This window comes from Lynx canadensis, chromosome X, assembly GCF_007474595.2.
Source record: "Lynx canadensis isolate LIC74 chromosome X, mLynCan4.pri.v2, whole genome shotgun sequence".
NCBI classification, from domain to species: Eukaryota; Metazoa; Chordata; class Mammalia; order Carnivora; family Felidae; genus Lynx; species Lynx canadensis.
This window is the reverse complement of record NC_044321.2, coordinates 45,671,155-45,688,493: the sequence shown is the minus strand read 5'-3', so window position 1 is coordinate 45,688,493 and position 17,339 is coordinate 45,671,155. Positions and strand designations below refer to the sequence as shown.

General features: G+C 38.5%; 1 protein-coding gene across 10 annotated transcripts in view; it reads left to right on the top strand.

The window, feature by feature from the left end:
- Positions 1-17,339, top strand: part of HUWE1 (HECT, UBA and WWE domain containing E3 ubiquitin protein ligase 1) — a 172,458-nt gene that overhangs the window by 68,456 nt on the left and 86,663 nt on the right. For 9 of the 10 annotated variants that reach the window (XM_030306191.1, XM_030306192.1, XM_030306197.1 and 6 more), the window contains 12 exons: positions 2,297-2,374; positions 3,433-3,480; positions 3,563-3,631; positions 4,233-4,332; positions 5,607-5,728; positions 6,023-6,173; positions 6,310-6,437; positions 7,030-7,170; positions 7,381-7,486; positions 8,999-9,133; positions 9,638-9,739; positions 10,228-10,308. In XM_030306191.1, coding sequence (XP_030162051.1) covers positions 2,297-2,374; positions 3,433-3,480; positions 3,563-3,631; positions 4,233-4,332; positions 5,607-5,728; positions 6,023-6,173; positions 6,310-6,437; positions 7,030-7,170; positions 7,381-7,486; positions 8,999-9,133; positions 9,638-9,739; positions 10,228-10,308 — 1,261 coding nt within the window. The remainder of the gene's footprint in view (positions 1-2,296; positions 2,375-3,432; positions 3,481-3,562; positions 3,632-4,232; positions 4,333-5,606; positions 5,729-6,022; positions 6,174-6,309; positions 6,438-7,029; positions 7,171-7,380; positions 7,487-8,998; positions 9,134-9,637; positions 9,740-10,227; positions 10,309-17,339) is intronic. The other variant, XM_030306196.2, reaches the window with a different exon arrangement.

Here is a 17,339-nt window from a genome sequence, read left to right as displayed (position 1 = left end):
TTGGAACTCTGGGCAGTGTGGTGCAGTTTTTAAGAATGGATGCTTGAGGGGCGCCTGGATGGCTCAGTCAGTTAAACATCTGACTTCAGCTCAGGTCATGATATCATGGTTTGGAGTCCGAGCCCCGCATCGGGCTATCTGTTTTCAGCATAGAGCCTGCTTTGGATCCTCTGTCCCTCTTTCTCCGCCCCTCCCATTTGCTTACTTGTGTGTGCTCACACGCTCTCTTGCTCTCTCACTCTCTCTCAAAATAAAATGAACTTTAAAAAATTTTAAACACACAGACAAAAAAAAGAATGGACACTGGGAACAGTTCTGCCATGAGAGTTATTGGGACCTTTACAATGTTACATGTGCTTTCCAAGTTTACCACTCATGCCCTGTCCTACCTTTTTATCTGTGCTTAGATTACAAGCTTAGGCCATCCTCCTTTCTGCTTTGATATGTTGCTTTGTGATCCCAATTTGGGATCACAATTGGGTATGTGAAAACAATTCTATGTCAAGAAGCAACTATATTTTTTAGCAGATGTTGCTGCCTTTGTCAGATTGTCGTGTATAGGACAAATAGCTGTGATGAAATGTAGTGATTTTATTTTAGCAAGCCTTTTTCCCCTGGAGGAATGGTTCTTTTTCTGATCAAAGAAAACTACAAATTAGAACAAATTACTTTCCCATCTTAGTTGGTATATTTTCTTTAGTGTGCATTATAGGAATGAATATTGGGTAGTATGGGAAATAAGTGTTACCTAATGAGCAAAGCTACATAAATCTTAAAGAGTATTCAGTTTGGAATTCTAATTCTGAGAAAATAACATTTCATCTTTAAGTTGGTTAATTCTGAGCCTCCATTTGTGTATCAAGCTTGTTCTTTACCCCTTGGGCAAAATAGTATGATATACTCTACTAGGTTTGTATGATGCCTGTTTTGGGCCCAGCCTTTGTTAAGAAATCACACACATCCTTCTATTTATTGATATTTGGTGTATCAGTGAGACTTTGAAAAGTATGATGTGTACTTTCAAAGGAATTAACATATATATATACATGTTTTAAAAACTTCTAAGAATTATTGTATACAATAATTCTCCATTTCCAGAGACAACCACTGCGATTGTTTATTTGTTTTTTTTTTTTAACATTTATTCATGTTTTAAGAGAGCACAAGCAGGGGAGGGGCTGAGAGAGAACAAGACACAGAATCCAAAGCAGGCTCCAGGCTCTGAGCTTTCAGCACAGAGCCTGATGCAGGGTTTGAATTCATGAACTGCAAGATCATGACCTAAGCTAAAGTCAGACACTTAACCAACTGAGCCACCAGGTGTCCCATACTGCTACTGGTTTCTTTTAAGGATTCATTCTAATGTACATTCTGTTGTGGTCTTAATTTTGTTTTTGCTTTTTTAGAGTTAAAGAGGATTTGTTGCCAGGGTCTGGTTCATAGTGACTTGGTATTTACCTGTGCAGAAAGCATTTTGATATCATAGGAAGTGGTGTAGAATGATATGAAAGGGACTATTTGAAGAATTAAGAAGGTACACCAGTGAGGCATAGTTTGAATAAAATATTTCCAGAGGTGATGATGTACACTAAAATTTCCAAGAGAATGTTCTTTTCCCTTCTCGAGCTGGTACCTAGACTCTTATATTTGTTCTCCATCCTTTCTTGGATTCTTATTCATTATTGGTTGGTGGACTTGCCTCTCTTTTCCCTCTTAAGAATAGCTGCAGCCAGAATTGATCTCTTGAAAGAAAGGGCAACTGATAACTTATCCTCTCTTTTCCCTCTTAAGAATAGCTGCAGCCAGAATTGATCTCTTGAAAGAAAGGGCAACTGATAACTTATAAGTAAGAAATATGAAGGCATTTGGAGCCTTGGGCTTCATCCTCCTGATTGTGTGTGTGTGTGTGTGTGTGCACGCGCGCGCGTGTGTGTGTTTAATGTTTATTTATTTTGAGAGAGAGTGTGCACGTGAGCTGTGGAGGGAAGGAGAGAGAGAATCCCAAGCAGTCTTCTTGCTATTAGCATAGAGCCTGATGTGTGGCTCGATCTCACAAACTGAGATCGTGACTTGCACCGAACTCAAGAGTCACTTAACCAGTTGATCCACCCAGGTGCCCCTGATTCTGTGTCTTATAAGACATCTGAACTCTGCTAAGAAAGGAGTAAAGGCAGTGTAGCTGCTGTGACTATACTGCTTATTCTGCTGCTACAATGATTTGGACAAGTGGTTAGGACTTGGAAGGAAGAGTGGGGGAGAAGATGGTATCTAATTCTTTCATGTGCTTTATACACAGAAATACCCACCCAGTGCAACTACACTACACTTTGAATTCTATGCAGACCCTGGGACCGAGGTCAAAATCGAGAAAAGGGTAAGTCTCATGATAGACTTGTTCTGATAGAGTCTATCATGTACTGTAACTGGGGTTGACTTTTTCTAGGACTCCTCAGTTAAATGAGGGAATGGTTTTGAGCTACATTGCTGCCCTCCCAATTTAAATACATCTACCAGTTTCTCAGGAATAAGTGTTCATTGTATGCCCTGCTCTGGTAGGTTTGGATCTTACTTATGTTGGAGCTGCCGAAAGATAGGACTCCTCTATGGTGTGTTGCCATGACGTGCATTTTTCTTCATTTCAGTTGGGAATTTCAACATGCGGTTTAAGTCTGGATAGTGATCACTCAACTTTCTCTACTTAAGCCAGTTTGCAAGAAGTCTATATATTGCTTACAGGGTACTGCTTCAATTATGTGATCATTCCATATTCTTTGAGGAAATACTAAAATTATTTTTGTTTAGAAGTAGCTTAATGAATAAGATCTTCTTTTTGATCTATAGCATAATGAATAATCCTTATAGATTAATGACTCCTTGAAAACAGTTGTAATGCATATTTGGAGAGTGAAGCCATTTTCATGGATTTTGTCTTTGCTATGAATACATGATCTGTAGGATAAGGAAGAGAAAAAGACAAAAAAATAGACAAATACAGAAAACACTGGTGGTTGCCAGAGTGGAGGTGAGTGGAAGGGTAGGTGAAGTAAATAAAGGAGATAAAGAGTACTGTGATCAGCACTAAGTGATGTGTAGAAATGCTAAATCCTTATACTGAACACTTGAAACACTGTATGTAAATTATACTTCAATTTAAAAGTGACAAACTTTTTTTTAAGGAATGAGGAAGAATATGAAATGTGTCTGTGCATTATATTTTGATACTATTATCTTCAAAGAAGCTTTCTTGAAAATATTCTGTATATAAAATGGATATTTTGGGGCATTCTAAAGTTGCTTTGACTTTAAGAGTATTCAGTTAGGCTTCAGCCTAGGGTGGCATCTTGGTTTTCAGACCACTCTCTTGCAGTCTTATGGCAGGGCAAGCTGAGGTATTACAGTGACTCCTAATAACTCTCCTATCTTAAATTTCAGACGACTAGTAACACACTACATTATATTCACATAGAACAACTTGACAAGGTAAGAGGAATTTTTTACTATTGGCTAGTTTTCTAACATTCAGTTTACTTTTTGTTCCTAACCATTTTTTTTTCTAATGTAGATTTCAGAAAGCCCTTCTGAAATCATGGAATCTCTTACCAAAATGTACAGCATTCCTAAGGATAAACAGGTATGGTAGGTCCTAATAATTATCTAAAGGGTGTGGTTGTTATCCAAATAGATTAATGATGTGTGCTGGGCTGGGAGACAGCATATCAGAAAGGATCATGGGTAAATTAGCCTCAGTGAGCCTTAGTTTCCTCATCTTTTATGAGGCCGACACCTACTAACTTCCTAGGTCCTTATGAGAGTTTGAGTAAAACATAAGCTGCCTTACCCACCATGTGAATCTAATAAGTGTTAGTAGCTTAACACTTTGCATGCCAAAGAAGAAAACATTTAGTTGTGTTATTTTTTTCTGTTCATTGTTATAGTAATAAAATATTTGATTTGATTAATTACAATCTGAACTCTTGCCAAATGTCTTCAGTTTGTTTCCTGTCAGTATAGTGATAGTTCTTGGCTTATGTTAGGATATTAGGAGTCTCTGAGCCTGTGTTTTGTGGCACTCATTTTGTCAGCTAGCCTCAGAGTGGAATTGTTCTGTTTGACACCTTAACAAACAGCAACAATAAACCATTTAACAAGTATCCCAAGAGGTAAGATTTAACCTTCAGAAAGTATAGTCCCCTTTTTCATTGATTGCTAATTTAGGTCTTGTATCTTTACAGATGCTGTTATTTACACACATACGGCTGGCCCATGGTTTTTCTAATCACAGGAAGCGATTACAAGCTGTTCAAGCCAGGTTGCATGCTATATCTATATTAGGTAAGAGAATAGCACTGTAATTAATAGGCAATTTAGAGATAAATTCCTTTGAGCTTCATCTGTCCTTGATGCTGTGAGGCTTATTGTAGTTACTTTAAGTGGCAAGTTAAATTGTAAAATTGCCAGCATTTCTAATGTTCACCATATTCATCATTCTTCAGCTCCTTAATGTTGTATTAGAAAAAGGATATAATACTTACAGACATATCACATGGGTTTAGTCTTGATTTTTGCCCTTTTCTTGTTTTGATGGGTGTTCAGGTAGCCCTCTCCCCTGGCCCCTAGTCTTCCTCTTGCCATTTCATCTTCCTCTTCTGTCCCTTCAGTGGTATAATTTTAAGTCAGAAGGTATTTGTTAAGAAGTCAATACTGTGCATTTTACTTTTACTGTAGAGTGGTAGAGTGGAAAGGACACTGGTTTTGGAATCAGTCCTGGGCTCTCATCCAGATTCTGCAAATGATTAGCTTATGGGTTATGCTTTTGGCCTCAGTTTCTTCATTTAATACTGGGACAACACTTCCCTTATAGGCTGATATAAGGATGAAATGAAAACCTATAAAGCACTTAGCATGCCAGACACATAGAAGGTATAAAATGATAGCTGCTGTTAATATTACCAGCCTTAGTATGTTATTGTCTGCTCTTTTAAACTATGAGTTCCTTGAAGTGAAATTTCTGCTTTTCACTTTGTATTCAACACCTAGCATAACTTCTGGCACATTGGTGGGTATGTTTTTGGTAAACTAAATGAATTATGTTCTAATCCCATTAGTTTGCACTTTAGGAGACTATGTCTACTGTTACTTCTGTGAGGGATTCTTTGAAAGTGGATTATAGATATTCTCAGCTTTTATTCCACAGTGACATACAAGTTTCTGACTTAGTCTGTAGTTGTCCAAAATTCTTTTCTTTACAGCCTATAAAGTGTTGCCAGTGAAAAACAGAAGCACATGAAGAGACTAAAATGGAAGTCTATCTCCAGTGTACAGTAGTTGTTATATCAAGTAGTGATGTTCTAAAAAACATTAACTCTTCACATTCTTTTCATACTTCCATTTCCCCACAATCCTTGCTCATGACAACCGATGCTAATAATAGGAGAATCTGTCACTTTGGAGGGTATTTAGGGCTTATCACTATATTTGATCAGTCCTCTAGAATTCAGTGATTCTGTCCTCCAGTGCTGGTTGGAAGGGAATCTTTTCCTAGAACCAGTAGGTGCCAAAAGGTTTGTCATTGGGCAGTGGCTTGACCACTGCCTTCTTGCCTAAAGTGTTTATTTCTCCTTTTGCAGTGTATTCCAATGCCTTGCAGGAGTCCGCAAACAGTATCTTGTATAATGGGTTGATAGAGGAGTTGGTAGATGTCCTTCAGATAACAGATAAGCAGCTTATGGTAAGTATTAATATTCTCCTGTGTGTGTCAGGCTTGTGTGTATTTATTTTCCTTTTGGTTTTTCCCAGGGGTTGAGAATGAACCCCAAGAGGGAAGCTTGGCTCTTTTACTTCTTCTTCTTTGGATATTTACCTACAGAGTTAACAAGTGCTGGATTTTCAGTGTTCTCAGCAGACCTCCATCTCCCCTAAACAGTCAACAGTAGAATGAGTTAAATTTTGGAATATTGTGTATTAGCACCTTGGCTCACATCCAATGTTTAACACATCCCATGTTTGCCTTCTACTTTCTTAGGAGATTAAAGCCGCGTCTTTACGAACGTTAACATCAATTGTCCATTTGGAGAGAACTCCCAAACTCAGCAGTATTATTGACTGTACTGGAACTGCCTCTTACCATGGATTTTTGCCTGTACTTGTGCGAAACTGCATCCAGGCCATGATTGGTAAGTTTTGATGATTGTTATTTTTAGGCAGCAAGAACTTTACCCTTTTGCTCGTGAGTCTTTGTTTAACATCTTGCCAGCTTAACATCACATTCTCAGCTTGCTCTTTTTCTGTCTCTCCCAACTTCCCTTATAGATCCTTCCATGGATCCATACCCTCACCAGTTTGCCACTGCTCTCTTCTCTTTTTTATACCATCTGGCCAGCTATGATGCAGGTGGTGAAGCCTTGGTCTCCTGTGGAATGATGGAAGCCTTATTGAAGGTGCTCTACTTTTTTTAAAAAATAACATTTGTGGGGAAATGAATTAAGCAAGTATAGAATTACAAGTTTGGAATGGTTCACAGTGAGAGCAAACAGCATAAGAAAGCTTACCCAGAAAACGTTATCCTTAATTTTTCTAGTTTGGCATTCTAGTTATCTGTCTCATTAATAACTTTTAAGAGCAGCCATCTCCATTATTAAGAATTGATCAAAGTCCAGCATGGTGTGATAGTCAGAAGACCCCAGGTACGAGTCAAGACTAGCTACATCTTCTGATGACCTTAGGCTGTCACCCTAAAGAAAATGTATGTAAAGGTACTTTGTAAATTGTGCTATTAAGGTAATAGGCTTTAGTGTGTGCTGGGCACTAGACACCAGCTTTTTTTCTCCCTGAATATTTTATTTAATCCTGAAAGGTAATTTAGGTCCGCATTATCTCTGAAGGATGAGTCCCAGAAGTGATAGACTTGACGAACACCTGTTTTTTTCTCCCACACCTCCCCGAGACCCTAGACTGCATGTTTCTAAAAGTATATTCACAGTTTTGTGTTTTTTTCAGTTGATTAGCTTTGCCTCCTTTTCTCCTCGATAGGTCATAAAGTTTCTTGGCGATGAACAGGATCAGATAACGTTTGTCACCAGAGCTGTCAGAGTGGTTGACCTCATCACCAACCTGGACATGGCAGCTTTTCAATCCCATAGTGGACTTTCTATCTTCATTTATAGACTTGAGGTATTATTATATAAGGAGCACTTAACATAGACCCTACCCAGTAAGATTTGAGCCTAGGAAATATCTAAATAACCCCCAAACAGCCATCTTAGCCCTTTTCTGTTTTTAGAAACCAATTTTGTAATCTGCCTTTGACATTCTTTCATTATAATTATTTTTAATCTCTGATATATATGTAGGATTTTCTTACTACTTTTCCCTTGATTGTAGCATGAAGTAGATTTGTGCCGAAAAGAATGTCCATTTGTGATCAAGCCAAAGATCCAGAGACCTAGTACTACACAAGAAGGAGAAGAAATGGAAACAGATATGGATGGTAATCAACACTTATTAAGTCAGTATATTTGTGCTTGGCATTTTCCTATCATCCAACCCTAATTTTCATTCTGCTTTCTTATAAATTCTAAAGTGCACAACTGATTTGATTATGTATTTGTATAAATACAAAACACTATTTTTCTATATAAGTGATTTGTATGTTGTTTTTCATGAGGATAATTGTAAATGGGGGAGGCACAAGTTGTTGGGAATAGAGATGGAAGGTGAAGCAGATGGTAGAGCAGCAGTAGAGCCCCTCTGTTTTATTTCAAGACTTTAATAGGTGTCTTCTAAGTATTGATTCATTATCTTCTTATTCCTGCTAAAATGTAAGTTCCATGAGATCAGGGTACTGTTTTGTTCACTGCTCTATTCTTCAGCAGTGCCTGATATATCGTAGGTGTTAAAAATGTGTTTGGGGAAAATAAGGAGAACGTAGACTCTAAAATGGGCTCTTTTGAAACTATCAGGTTATTTTGAGAAGGATGAGGAGAGGTGAAAAATTTGTTGAATAGGGAACATGTTTTAAATCATAAAGTCAAAAAGATAGGTGGCCCAGTAGTCTTAATCTTTGGGTTCATCATCATGTGTGTGCTTTTTTTTTTAAAACCTCCCTACCCTCTCCATGCATAGTGAATGATAATAGTAATAAAAACAAAGAACTTCTCCAAAACAGCTTTCTTAGAATTTAAATTGTTATCAACCAATCCAGGTGATTCTGATGTGTTTGTAGAGAAAATTTCCTATTCAACAAAAAAAGGGTTACAAAATCATGAGTTGTGCTTCCTTGTATATAAGTAGGCACAAATGGGAATGTTTATGTATAAAAAGATTGGAAGAGGGGCGCCTGGGTGGCTCAGTCGGTTAAGCATCCGACTTCGGCTCAGGTCATGATCTCACAGTCCGTGAGTTCGAGCCCCACGTCGGGCTCTGTGCTGACAGCTCGGAGCCTGGAACCTGCTTCAGATTCTGTGTCTCCCTCTCTCTCTGACCCTCCCCCATTCATGCTCTGTCTCTCTCTGTCTCAAAACTAAATAAACATTAAAAATTTAAAAAAAAATAAAAAGATTGGAAGAGTATTTAAAAATGTAAACTGATTTATTGCTAGTGGAGCTTTATTATATTGTACAAGTTGTAAGAAGTAATTTTGTATCATGTACTTCATTAAAATTCCAAAAAGCTCTGCCTGCTGTCTGCTACCCACCAGTAGTATATGAAATTCCATGTTTTACTTACCACTCTTTTTCCTCCCACCACATTTGGTGGGTAAGAAATATTGAAAGGGATTTCTTTTGAAGAATTGTTTTTAATTTGCATATCTTAACCCATGACGTTAAATACTTTTCTATTTGTGAAAAGTTTACATTTTTATTTTGGGTCTCAATATTCTAATCTAGTCTCCATTTTTATATCATTCATCTCACCTTAATGGGAAAAAATTTCTCAAACAATCGTTCTTTTGGTGGTGCCTTTATTCTAACTAGTTTCTTTATCATAACTTTTACTCTAGTTGCAGATGTGACTATGGAAAGTAGTCCGGGCTTATCCATCTCTATGGAGCACCGGCTAGATGTTGACTTAAGGGCGTCAAGTTCCAGCAGCAGCACTAGCATCTCCTCTGGCTCTGGACCTGGCCCCCGTCCTGGTGTGTAGACAAGTAGATACATAGTCTTTCACACTGAATTACTAAACTAGTAAAGAAGGTGCTTTGGGAATAGCTTTAGTGGTATATTTTGAGGATTGCTTCTTAGGACTGTGCATGTTACTGTGCCATTCTGGTGTCCATTTTCTTATATTAACATGTATTTCATACTTCTCCAACTATTCACACATTGATTATTTTATCAAAGCAGCCATATCAGAACACAGATAATATCTAAAACAGGAACTGAGGATCAAAAAGTTAATCTTTTTACTTTGTGGTTTTACTTTAGGCTTTTAATTTTAGCATTAGTTTTGTGTAGGCCTCAGTGATTTACTTTCCCAATTTCAAAGCTTAGTAAGTATTCTTCCCACCATTCAGAGATGTCACTTTGAATGCTAGTGTTGATATAGTGTATATGCGTCTCTTAAAAATTTGTTCTATGTGCCAGTTCAATCTGGTCTCATGGTGAACTCAACATAATCCTCCATCTTTCTCCCTTGCCAGGAGTTCAGTGTATTCCACAAAGAGCAGCACTTCTCAAATCCATGTTAAATTTCCTCAAGAAGGCCATTCAAGACCCTGCTTTCTCAGACGGCATACGACATGGTATTTGATTTTAGATACTTTCTTGAAGGATGTTTGACTTTCTCAGAGATTAGTGATTTTGATACTTTCTGATGTTACTCTTTTTTTGTAAGACAGGCTTAAGAAAAGGCCTGCCATTTTGAATAGCCTTTAGTCATTTAGTGTCACTTTTCCTAGACCTAAGGATTCTAGCCATTTTCATAATGATTCACCTATGTTTTTCCTTTTTCAGCTTTTGACTCTGTGCTCACTTCTGGCCTGCTACTTCACTTTGTCTGTGTCTGTATTCTTTTATTCTTTGATCCACTGTTAAGAGGCTATTTCATGGACAAGGAATAAATAATAGAATGTGAGGAGGAGACAAGTAGAAACCATTAGACTGGAATCAGCACAAGAGTTTGTTTACCACAGTGGTGGTACACATAATATATTGCTCCATCAACCCTACCCATCAAACTACTCCTGGACTAATCATATTCTCCTTGATGTTCACTTTTCTTTTCTCTTAGTGATGGATGGTTCTCTCCCTACCTCCCTGAAGCACATCATCAGCAATGCAGAATACTATGGCCCATCACTTTTCCTCCTAGGTAAGTGGTGTTAATAATTGGTTATACCAAGCTGGAATGACCTGCCAGTTCTCTGTGTATTTTACATTCTTACAGGGTTTTATTGTCCACATTTGTCCACTGTGTGATTATGTATCTTTCTAGTTAGTGATGAAATAAAGATCAGAATTCAGTTTCAAATATCCATTTCTGGAATGCCAAACATAAAGTATATAAGCAATACGTTATAAACCATGTGTGATAAGTACTGTTGTACATTTGTGCCATACTTACTGCTGCAAGTGTGACTTTTTCAATGGTTAGTCCTTAATCTTGGTCCAGAAAATTCAGTCAGCATGGTTTCCATTCTTAGAATTGAATGTCAGACCCCACAAACTACAGTATAGAAAATCATTTCTCACTGTAGAAAATGCAATTTCAGAAGCTGTGGATACTTTGTAAAAACATCTTTGCAATTTTATGTTGGCAATACTTTGAGTATTGCTGTTGTTAAAACCTCATTTTTGTTAACTGGCATTTATTGAGTGCCACATATTTAGGACAGTGTTTGAGATATTTAGCTTCTAGAATTCTCCTTAAACCTAAAGGAATGGGGATGCCTGGGTGCCTCAGTCATGTAAGCATCCGACTCTTGATTTCCACACAGGTCATGACCCCAGGGTCCTGGGAACAAGCCCCATGTCGGGCTCTGTGCTAAGTATGGAGCCCGCTTAGGATTCTCATATTCTCTCTCCCCCCCCCCCCACCCAACCCTCTCACCTCGTCTCTCTCCCTCCCCCTTTTCCTCCTCCTCCTTTTCCTCCTCCTCCTTTCTCTCCCCTTCTGCCCCTCTCTCCTCATCCGCAGTCTTTTCTCTAAAATACAAATGAAAGAAACTAATGGAATGTAATGGGAAGTGTAGAAATAAAGGAAACCTCCTTGTACCAGTAACACATGTTTTTTTGATACTTTGGGATGTCTGGAGGGAGTAGTTTTGGCTACTTCAACTTGGTACTTACTCCCCTGCTGAAGCAAATTAGGATTTTTAAATTTAAAGTTTATGTCCTATGACCTTGCTAGATTCACTTTGTAGTTTATAGTTACTTTGTTTTTATTTTTAAAGATTTTTTTCAAGTTTATTTATTTTGAGAAGAGAGCACATGGGTGATGGGGGGAGGGGCAGAGAGAGGGAGGGAGAGAACCCCAAGCAGGCTCCATGCTCATCACAGAGCCCACACCCTGGGATCATGACTTGAGCTGAAATCAAGAGTTGGACACTTAACCGAGCCACGCAGGCACACCCCCATAATTGCTTTGTTAATTTCTTAAGCTATTCTATAGTTTTGTCATCTACAAATAGTTCTTTTTTTTAATATTTTTTTTTTTTTTTGCTTTTTATGTCTTCGTGCATTGGCAAAGATTTCCAATACAGTGCTAAATAGAGGTGGTGAGAATGGGCCTTTTTGCTTTGTTCATGAACTCAAGGGAAAAGCATTCAGTATTTCACCATTAAGTTTGAGGTTAGCAGAAGGTTTTGTTCCTCTTTGTCAGGTTGAGGAAGTGTTTTTTTGTATTATAGCACCTCCATCTTGACATAGACTCCCTCCCAAGGTTAGGTTCATATGACAGAACTCATGATAGCAGCCTTTTGGTATGATTGAAGATTTGTTACACAGGTAGAGAAGTCCCAAGTCAAGATGCAGAGAAGGATGGCTCTTTCTGGGAGGAAACCCCAGAACAGAGAAAAGCCAGGTGCACAGGCATCTTATAAAGGGGAAGTTTAAAGGAGGCAGCAAGAGGACACATGTGGGGTGTGGGCGGGGAGCAAGTGAGGCCTCTCAGAATGACGCAGGAAGCCAGAAATGAGACTTAGAACACTAAAGCAAACATTAGTGGAGGGCAGAATTCCTTCTCTAGAGTCCTGATTCATCCCTGATGTTTGAATTAACATAGCAACCTTCCTGGATTCCTATAAATAAACTTGTACTTGAGAGGGACCAGATTTGCAAAGCCAATTTAAAATAATTAGTCCAACAATTACTGTTTTAGCTCCATAAGTGATACTACAGCCTTTCACCCCAGGCAGAAGGAGAGAGCCAGGAAACAAAATTAATGGGGTTTTGAGAATCTCTTGGCACATTTTTATAATATAGTTGGATGTTTAGTTCTTTTATTTTGTTTAAGTATTCTGGATACTTGAACCTGTATATTAGCCCACATGCAGCAGGAAGTCCCATTTAAGGCACAAACACCACCTTAAAATAACAGTAGGTAGTTAAATGCCAATCTTTTTACCAACTATCATAGCTGCTAGACTCCTTTTTCCCTCATTCCCTTAGAAGGGCTTCTAAGGCTTGAGGTGTTTGGTTTATATGGTCGGCCAGTTGTGCCATTGTTGAGATAGTCTCTATAAAAGGTATCTGTGTTACAGAATTAAAAACACCTAAGGTGCAGCTCAATATAATAGATAAAAAGATGGCCCAGTGCTCCCTTTTATGGCAAAACTTGATGAAAGAGCTAGACATTCTGGTTGAAACTAGGGTACCTGGGTACTAAATGTTCATAGGACACAGGTCATCGTATGGGTTAGAAGGGAGCAGTTGATGGAGTAGAATGTATGACTTTCTGTACAGGAGTTGTGTCATAGATCCAGTAGCCTAAGGTGGTTGGAGGGTGGAGTTTCTAGTGGCCAAATTATATCAGGGAAGACATGCAAGGGCAAAATAGTCTCAACGTGGTGGAGGGTATCATTGTGTAGACTGGATTGGTGGGGGAAGCTGGAAGGGCATGAAGGAAGTCAGTGAAGAAGCATCTGGTGAGGTTGTGAAGTCTTGTTCAACAACTATGTGCTGAAACCAACCAAATAAAGATTCTGACTCCTCCCAAATTCAGCCTCTGGCCCTTTTACCCCACTTTTATACCCAACTGTATCCCTTTTAACTTTTCTAACTGCCTTTTCTTCTCTCTCACCGTCTGTCTTAGTGCTGCCACATTTTAACGTGTTCATGTCTGCTTGTGCTCTATTCCTAGCTTAGCTGATGCCAACACTATGATGTTTATTATGGACTGCTTAACCGGAGAGGGTGGTAGGTAGTCAATATCAATACTGAAGACCTTCAAGGGGACAAGAGTTACTTATATAACTGATTGCCTGGGCTTGGGCACCTGTTAACATTGCTAGAGTTTTAGTGCTCACGTTACGTTCTCTGTTAATATTACATAAATATTGTCTGTCAGGTTGAGGAAGATGGGAAATGTTGGTACAGTTATGGTGGAGTAATGGAAAGTGAAGTGTGGGACTGTCAGATAATGGGGCTCTTGGAATGGTGACAAGTGATGTGGCCACCCATTACAGGTGCAGTTAATATTTGGGGGTGTCACCACTGAGCCTGGGACTACCAGTTGTACTGAAATCATCATCTAGGATGCTGGGTTGATAGGAGTCCTGGCCTAGCCCAAAACCTTTAACGGAAGGCTTTATACATTTGAGAAATAATTACAAAAGTGACTGAATGTCAGTATGACATTGTGTCTAGGAGTTATAGAGTAATTTCTTACAGGGAACTGTGGACTGATTGAATATCCCCAAATAATTGAGGTCATAGCATGGGCATAGAGGAGACCAAAGAGTGTGGCATTGATTGAGTTGGAATGGTAGATTCCTAGACCCAGGCCATGAGCCAAATCAGGTATTGCCAGGCCAACCAGAACCAGAATGTTCCATAATATTTTCAGATCTGTTGTGGTCTATAGGTCTTGGTGTGGTGGAGGTGCCCATTTATTATGGAAGTCACAGGTATTGTTAACCCAGATTGTATAGTGGTTTGCTGTTCGTTACCTCTCTAATAGGGTGGATCAAGAGCTAGTCCTGTTTGAGAAGGTTAGTACTGGGAACTAATCTAAGATCTTCCTTTCCTCTTTAGAAGAACCATAAAATTATAGGTGTGGGAACAGGCAGGCACCAAGACCTACATTTCCTACCAAGAGGGACCTCCAGTTAACCAACCTTTGAAACTATTATATTGGGAAAGGTCTTCAGCAAAGACCTTCTTTTTGTGGCATACAGAGTAGTCTGAGAGGGTGAAGGCCTTCAGTTTTCAGTGGATTCCTTTGTTACCTAACTCTCAATACAGGCACCAATCTAGCATAGGTTGCACCAGGATAAAAAAGTCTTTAAGTGAGGAGGGATTGATTCTATTTAGGTATTATAGATTCATACGTGGAAATTGTCCCTTTTGTGGCTAGAGAAGGAATAGAGAGGTCCTTGTTGAGGATTTTGTTAGGATGTCCTATGACTTAAAATGTTGACAGTTTAGGATAAGAAAAAAGTGGGCAAATAGAGACCAATTCAGTAGACCATTGTCCATTTCATAAATTTAAGAGCATGTCTGTAAGTAGATTATTAGGTTTTTGTATTAGGTCTGCTGTCTGCAGGTGATAAGTTGGAAGTCCCAGGTGGTGCCTTGTTTGTACTGCCCATGCTCAGACTGAATGGATAAAATGTGTACCCACATCAGAGTCAGTGTTATCTGGATGCTAAAAGGAAACTAACATTTAATGTGGCCTATATTAAGTGTTGGTAGTAGCATGGCAGGAAGGGTAAACCAAGAACAGGCTTGTATAACACTGAATCTTTGTGAGGGCATAGTACTTGAACCAGCAGATAGGGACAGTGGCTCGATAAAATGAATTTCCCAGTCAGAGAAGGGGTGTTCACCCCTTTGTATGTATTCCCGTTGACTATGACACCAATGGCAGGACGTTGTGCAAAGATCACATTGGGAGGCTGGAGCTTGGGCCAAGGCCAGTAGCATTGGATGCTGTGGCATTTAGCCCAAATTTTAAACGTTCCGGGACTGCGATGGCTGGAGGTCTCATAGGACCTGTTGAGCCATGGGCAAGGAATAATATCTGAACTTATTTGAAAAGTATGAACAAGTCAGTTAGCTATGGCATAAGTATGAGCTTCCTCTGTGGCAGTCTTGGCATGAGTGGAGACATCAGACTTCAATTCTAATATGCAAAGTTTGAGCAGAAATATATTCCCAGTGTAGAAAGCCCTTTGAGCACCATCCTGAATGTGGTAACTTTTGAGCCCATTGACCAAAAAACCAATAAGGCCATTAGCTATCATCCAGGTGTCTATAAAAATGTGAACAATGGTCATACCTTTATTGAGGTGTGTCCTCCAGTACTAGAATGACTGCAGTCAGCTGTCTAGTTGGGCTGACTCTTGAGCCCCATCCTTTATCAGAAGTGACCTGGTCATGAGTTAGAAAGCGACAACTTTTCCAGCAGGCTCCATCACATGTAATTGGTGTTATTGCCATCTGTAACATAAATAGACTCCCTTTCTACTGGATTTCCTACTCAATAAAGGTTATGTCCCTGTGCGTTTAAGACAAAAGCCTGAGGCTGTAAGTTCACACTTTGACTTATTTTGGACCTTTTAACTATAATTTACTTTGTCTGCTCTTCACATTTTAAAAGATGTTTCAAGTATTCAATCCACCCTTTAGTTGTTTTCGGCAGAATGATTTATTCATACAACTATTGTGCCTTTTTTATCTTGAAGAATTTTGTATGTTGACGAATTTTTTGTGACTGCCAATGTTTTTCTTTTTTCTCAAGTCTTGTGTCTTCTGTTAATTTTTTTTTCATATTCTGAGTCTTAATTTTCTTACTCCTTTTTTTGTAATAGTTATTCCTATATTGTTTTATTGACATCTAAACTTTAAAAATTTCTCAGTTTGTCTTCTGCCAAGCTGAATAAAATAAGACCTTCAACCTGCCTTCACCCCTTTCTCATCATTTTCTTTGTCTTCTTTTTTTAGTAACTCTTGATTTTTCCTTTCTGATTCATTTTAATTTTGTTGGAGTGCATCTTTGGGTAATTTTTAAAGTGTTAATACTTCTTTTACTTTCAGAATTTTTTAGACCTTTCTCCATTGTCTTCTAATGTTACGTAGTGTAGATAACCATGATGTTAAACTGGTTCTTGTTCCTTTGTAGGTAACTTCATTTTCTCTATTCTTAGAGTTCACATATTTCACCAGGATGTATTTCGTTCTGTTTCTTTTCAGTATTCTCTCATAGCACTTGGTTAGGCCCTTTATAATATCTGAATATTTTTTTTGCTTCAGGAAAATTCCTGAATTTGGTTCCTCTTACTTATTCTCTCCAGGAAGCCCTATTATATAGCTAGTAAGCCTACCACATTGATCGCATGTCACTTCCTGAGAGAATTTCTCTCTATAATTTTTCAAGATGCCTACTGAATTATCAAACTTCTTATTTGTTACAAACTTTTAAATTTTCTATTTCCTTATTCTTTTAAATTTTTATAATGTTTATTTTTGAGCGAGAGAACTAGCAGGAGTGGGTAAGGGGCAGAAAGAGAGGGAGATACAGAATCTGAAGCAGGCTCCAGGATCTGAGCTGTCAACACAGAGCCTGACATGGGGCTCGAACCCACGAACCGCAAGATCATGACCTGAGCCAAAGTTGGACACTTTACCAACTGAGCTAGCCAGGCGCCCCTCTGTTTCCTTATTCTTAAGGGACCCTTTGTCTTAACACACCATTGCTGTTTTATGGGTTTTGTAGATTCTAGTTTCAATTTAATCATTAATTTTTTGAGAGTTGTCTTTCATTATTTAACTCTTAGGAGTCAGTTGCTAGGTCCCATATGGAGCCAGTTGGATTTTGTGTGTTTCCTTTTTTAAATTCTAATATTTGGTCATCTGTTAATTTTAAAAGAGGGATTAAACTGTCAGATTGCATTAGTAGCATTATGGCATAGCCTTTTAGTTAGACCTCTGGAAAATAAAAATTAGATGTCCTAGTAACCTCTAGTAGAACATTAGTTTTAGTTTATGAATACTAAATTTTAGTGACCCCTTGGAATTAAGACATTTGTTAAAAAAAAAAAAAAGAAGAAGAAGAAGATCTACAGAAGGGTGTATTATATACCAGTAGGAACCCGCAAAAGGACTTAACTTTTCCATAAGTTTATAGCCCATCACAAATCTCAAAGACCATTGACAGCTGTTGGTCCCCAGTAATTGTCATGT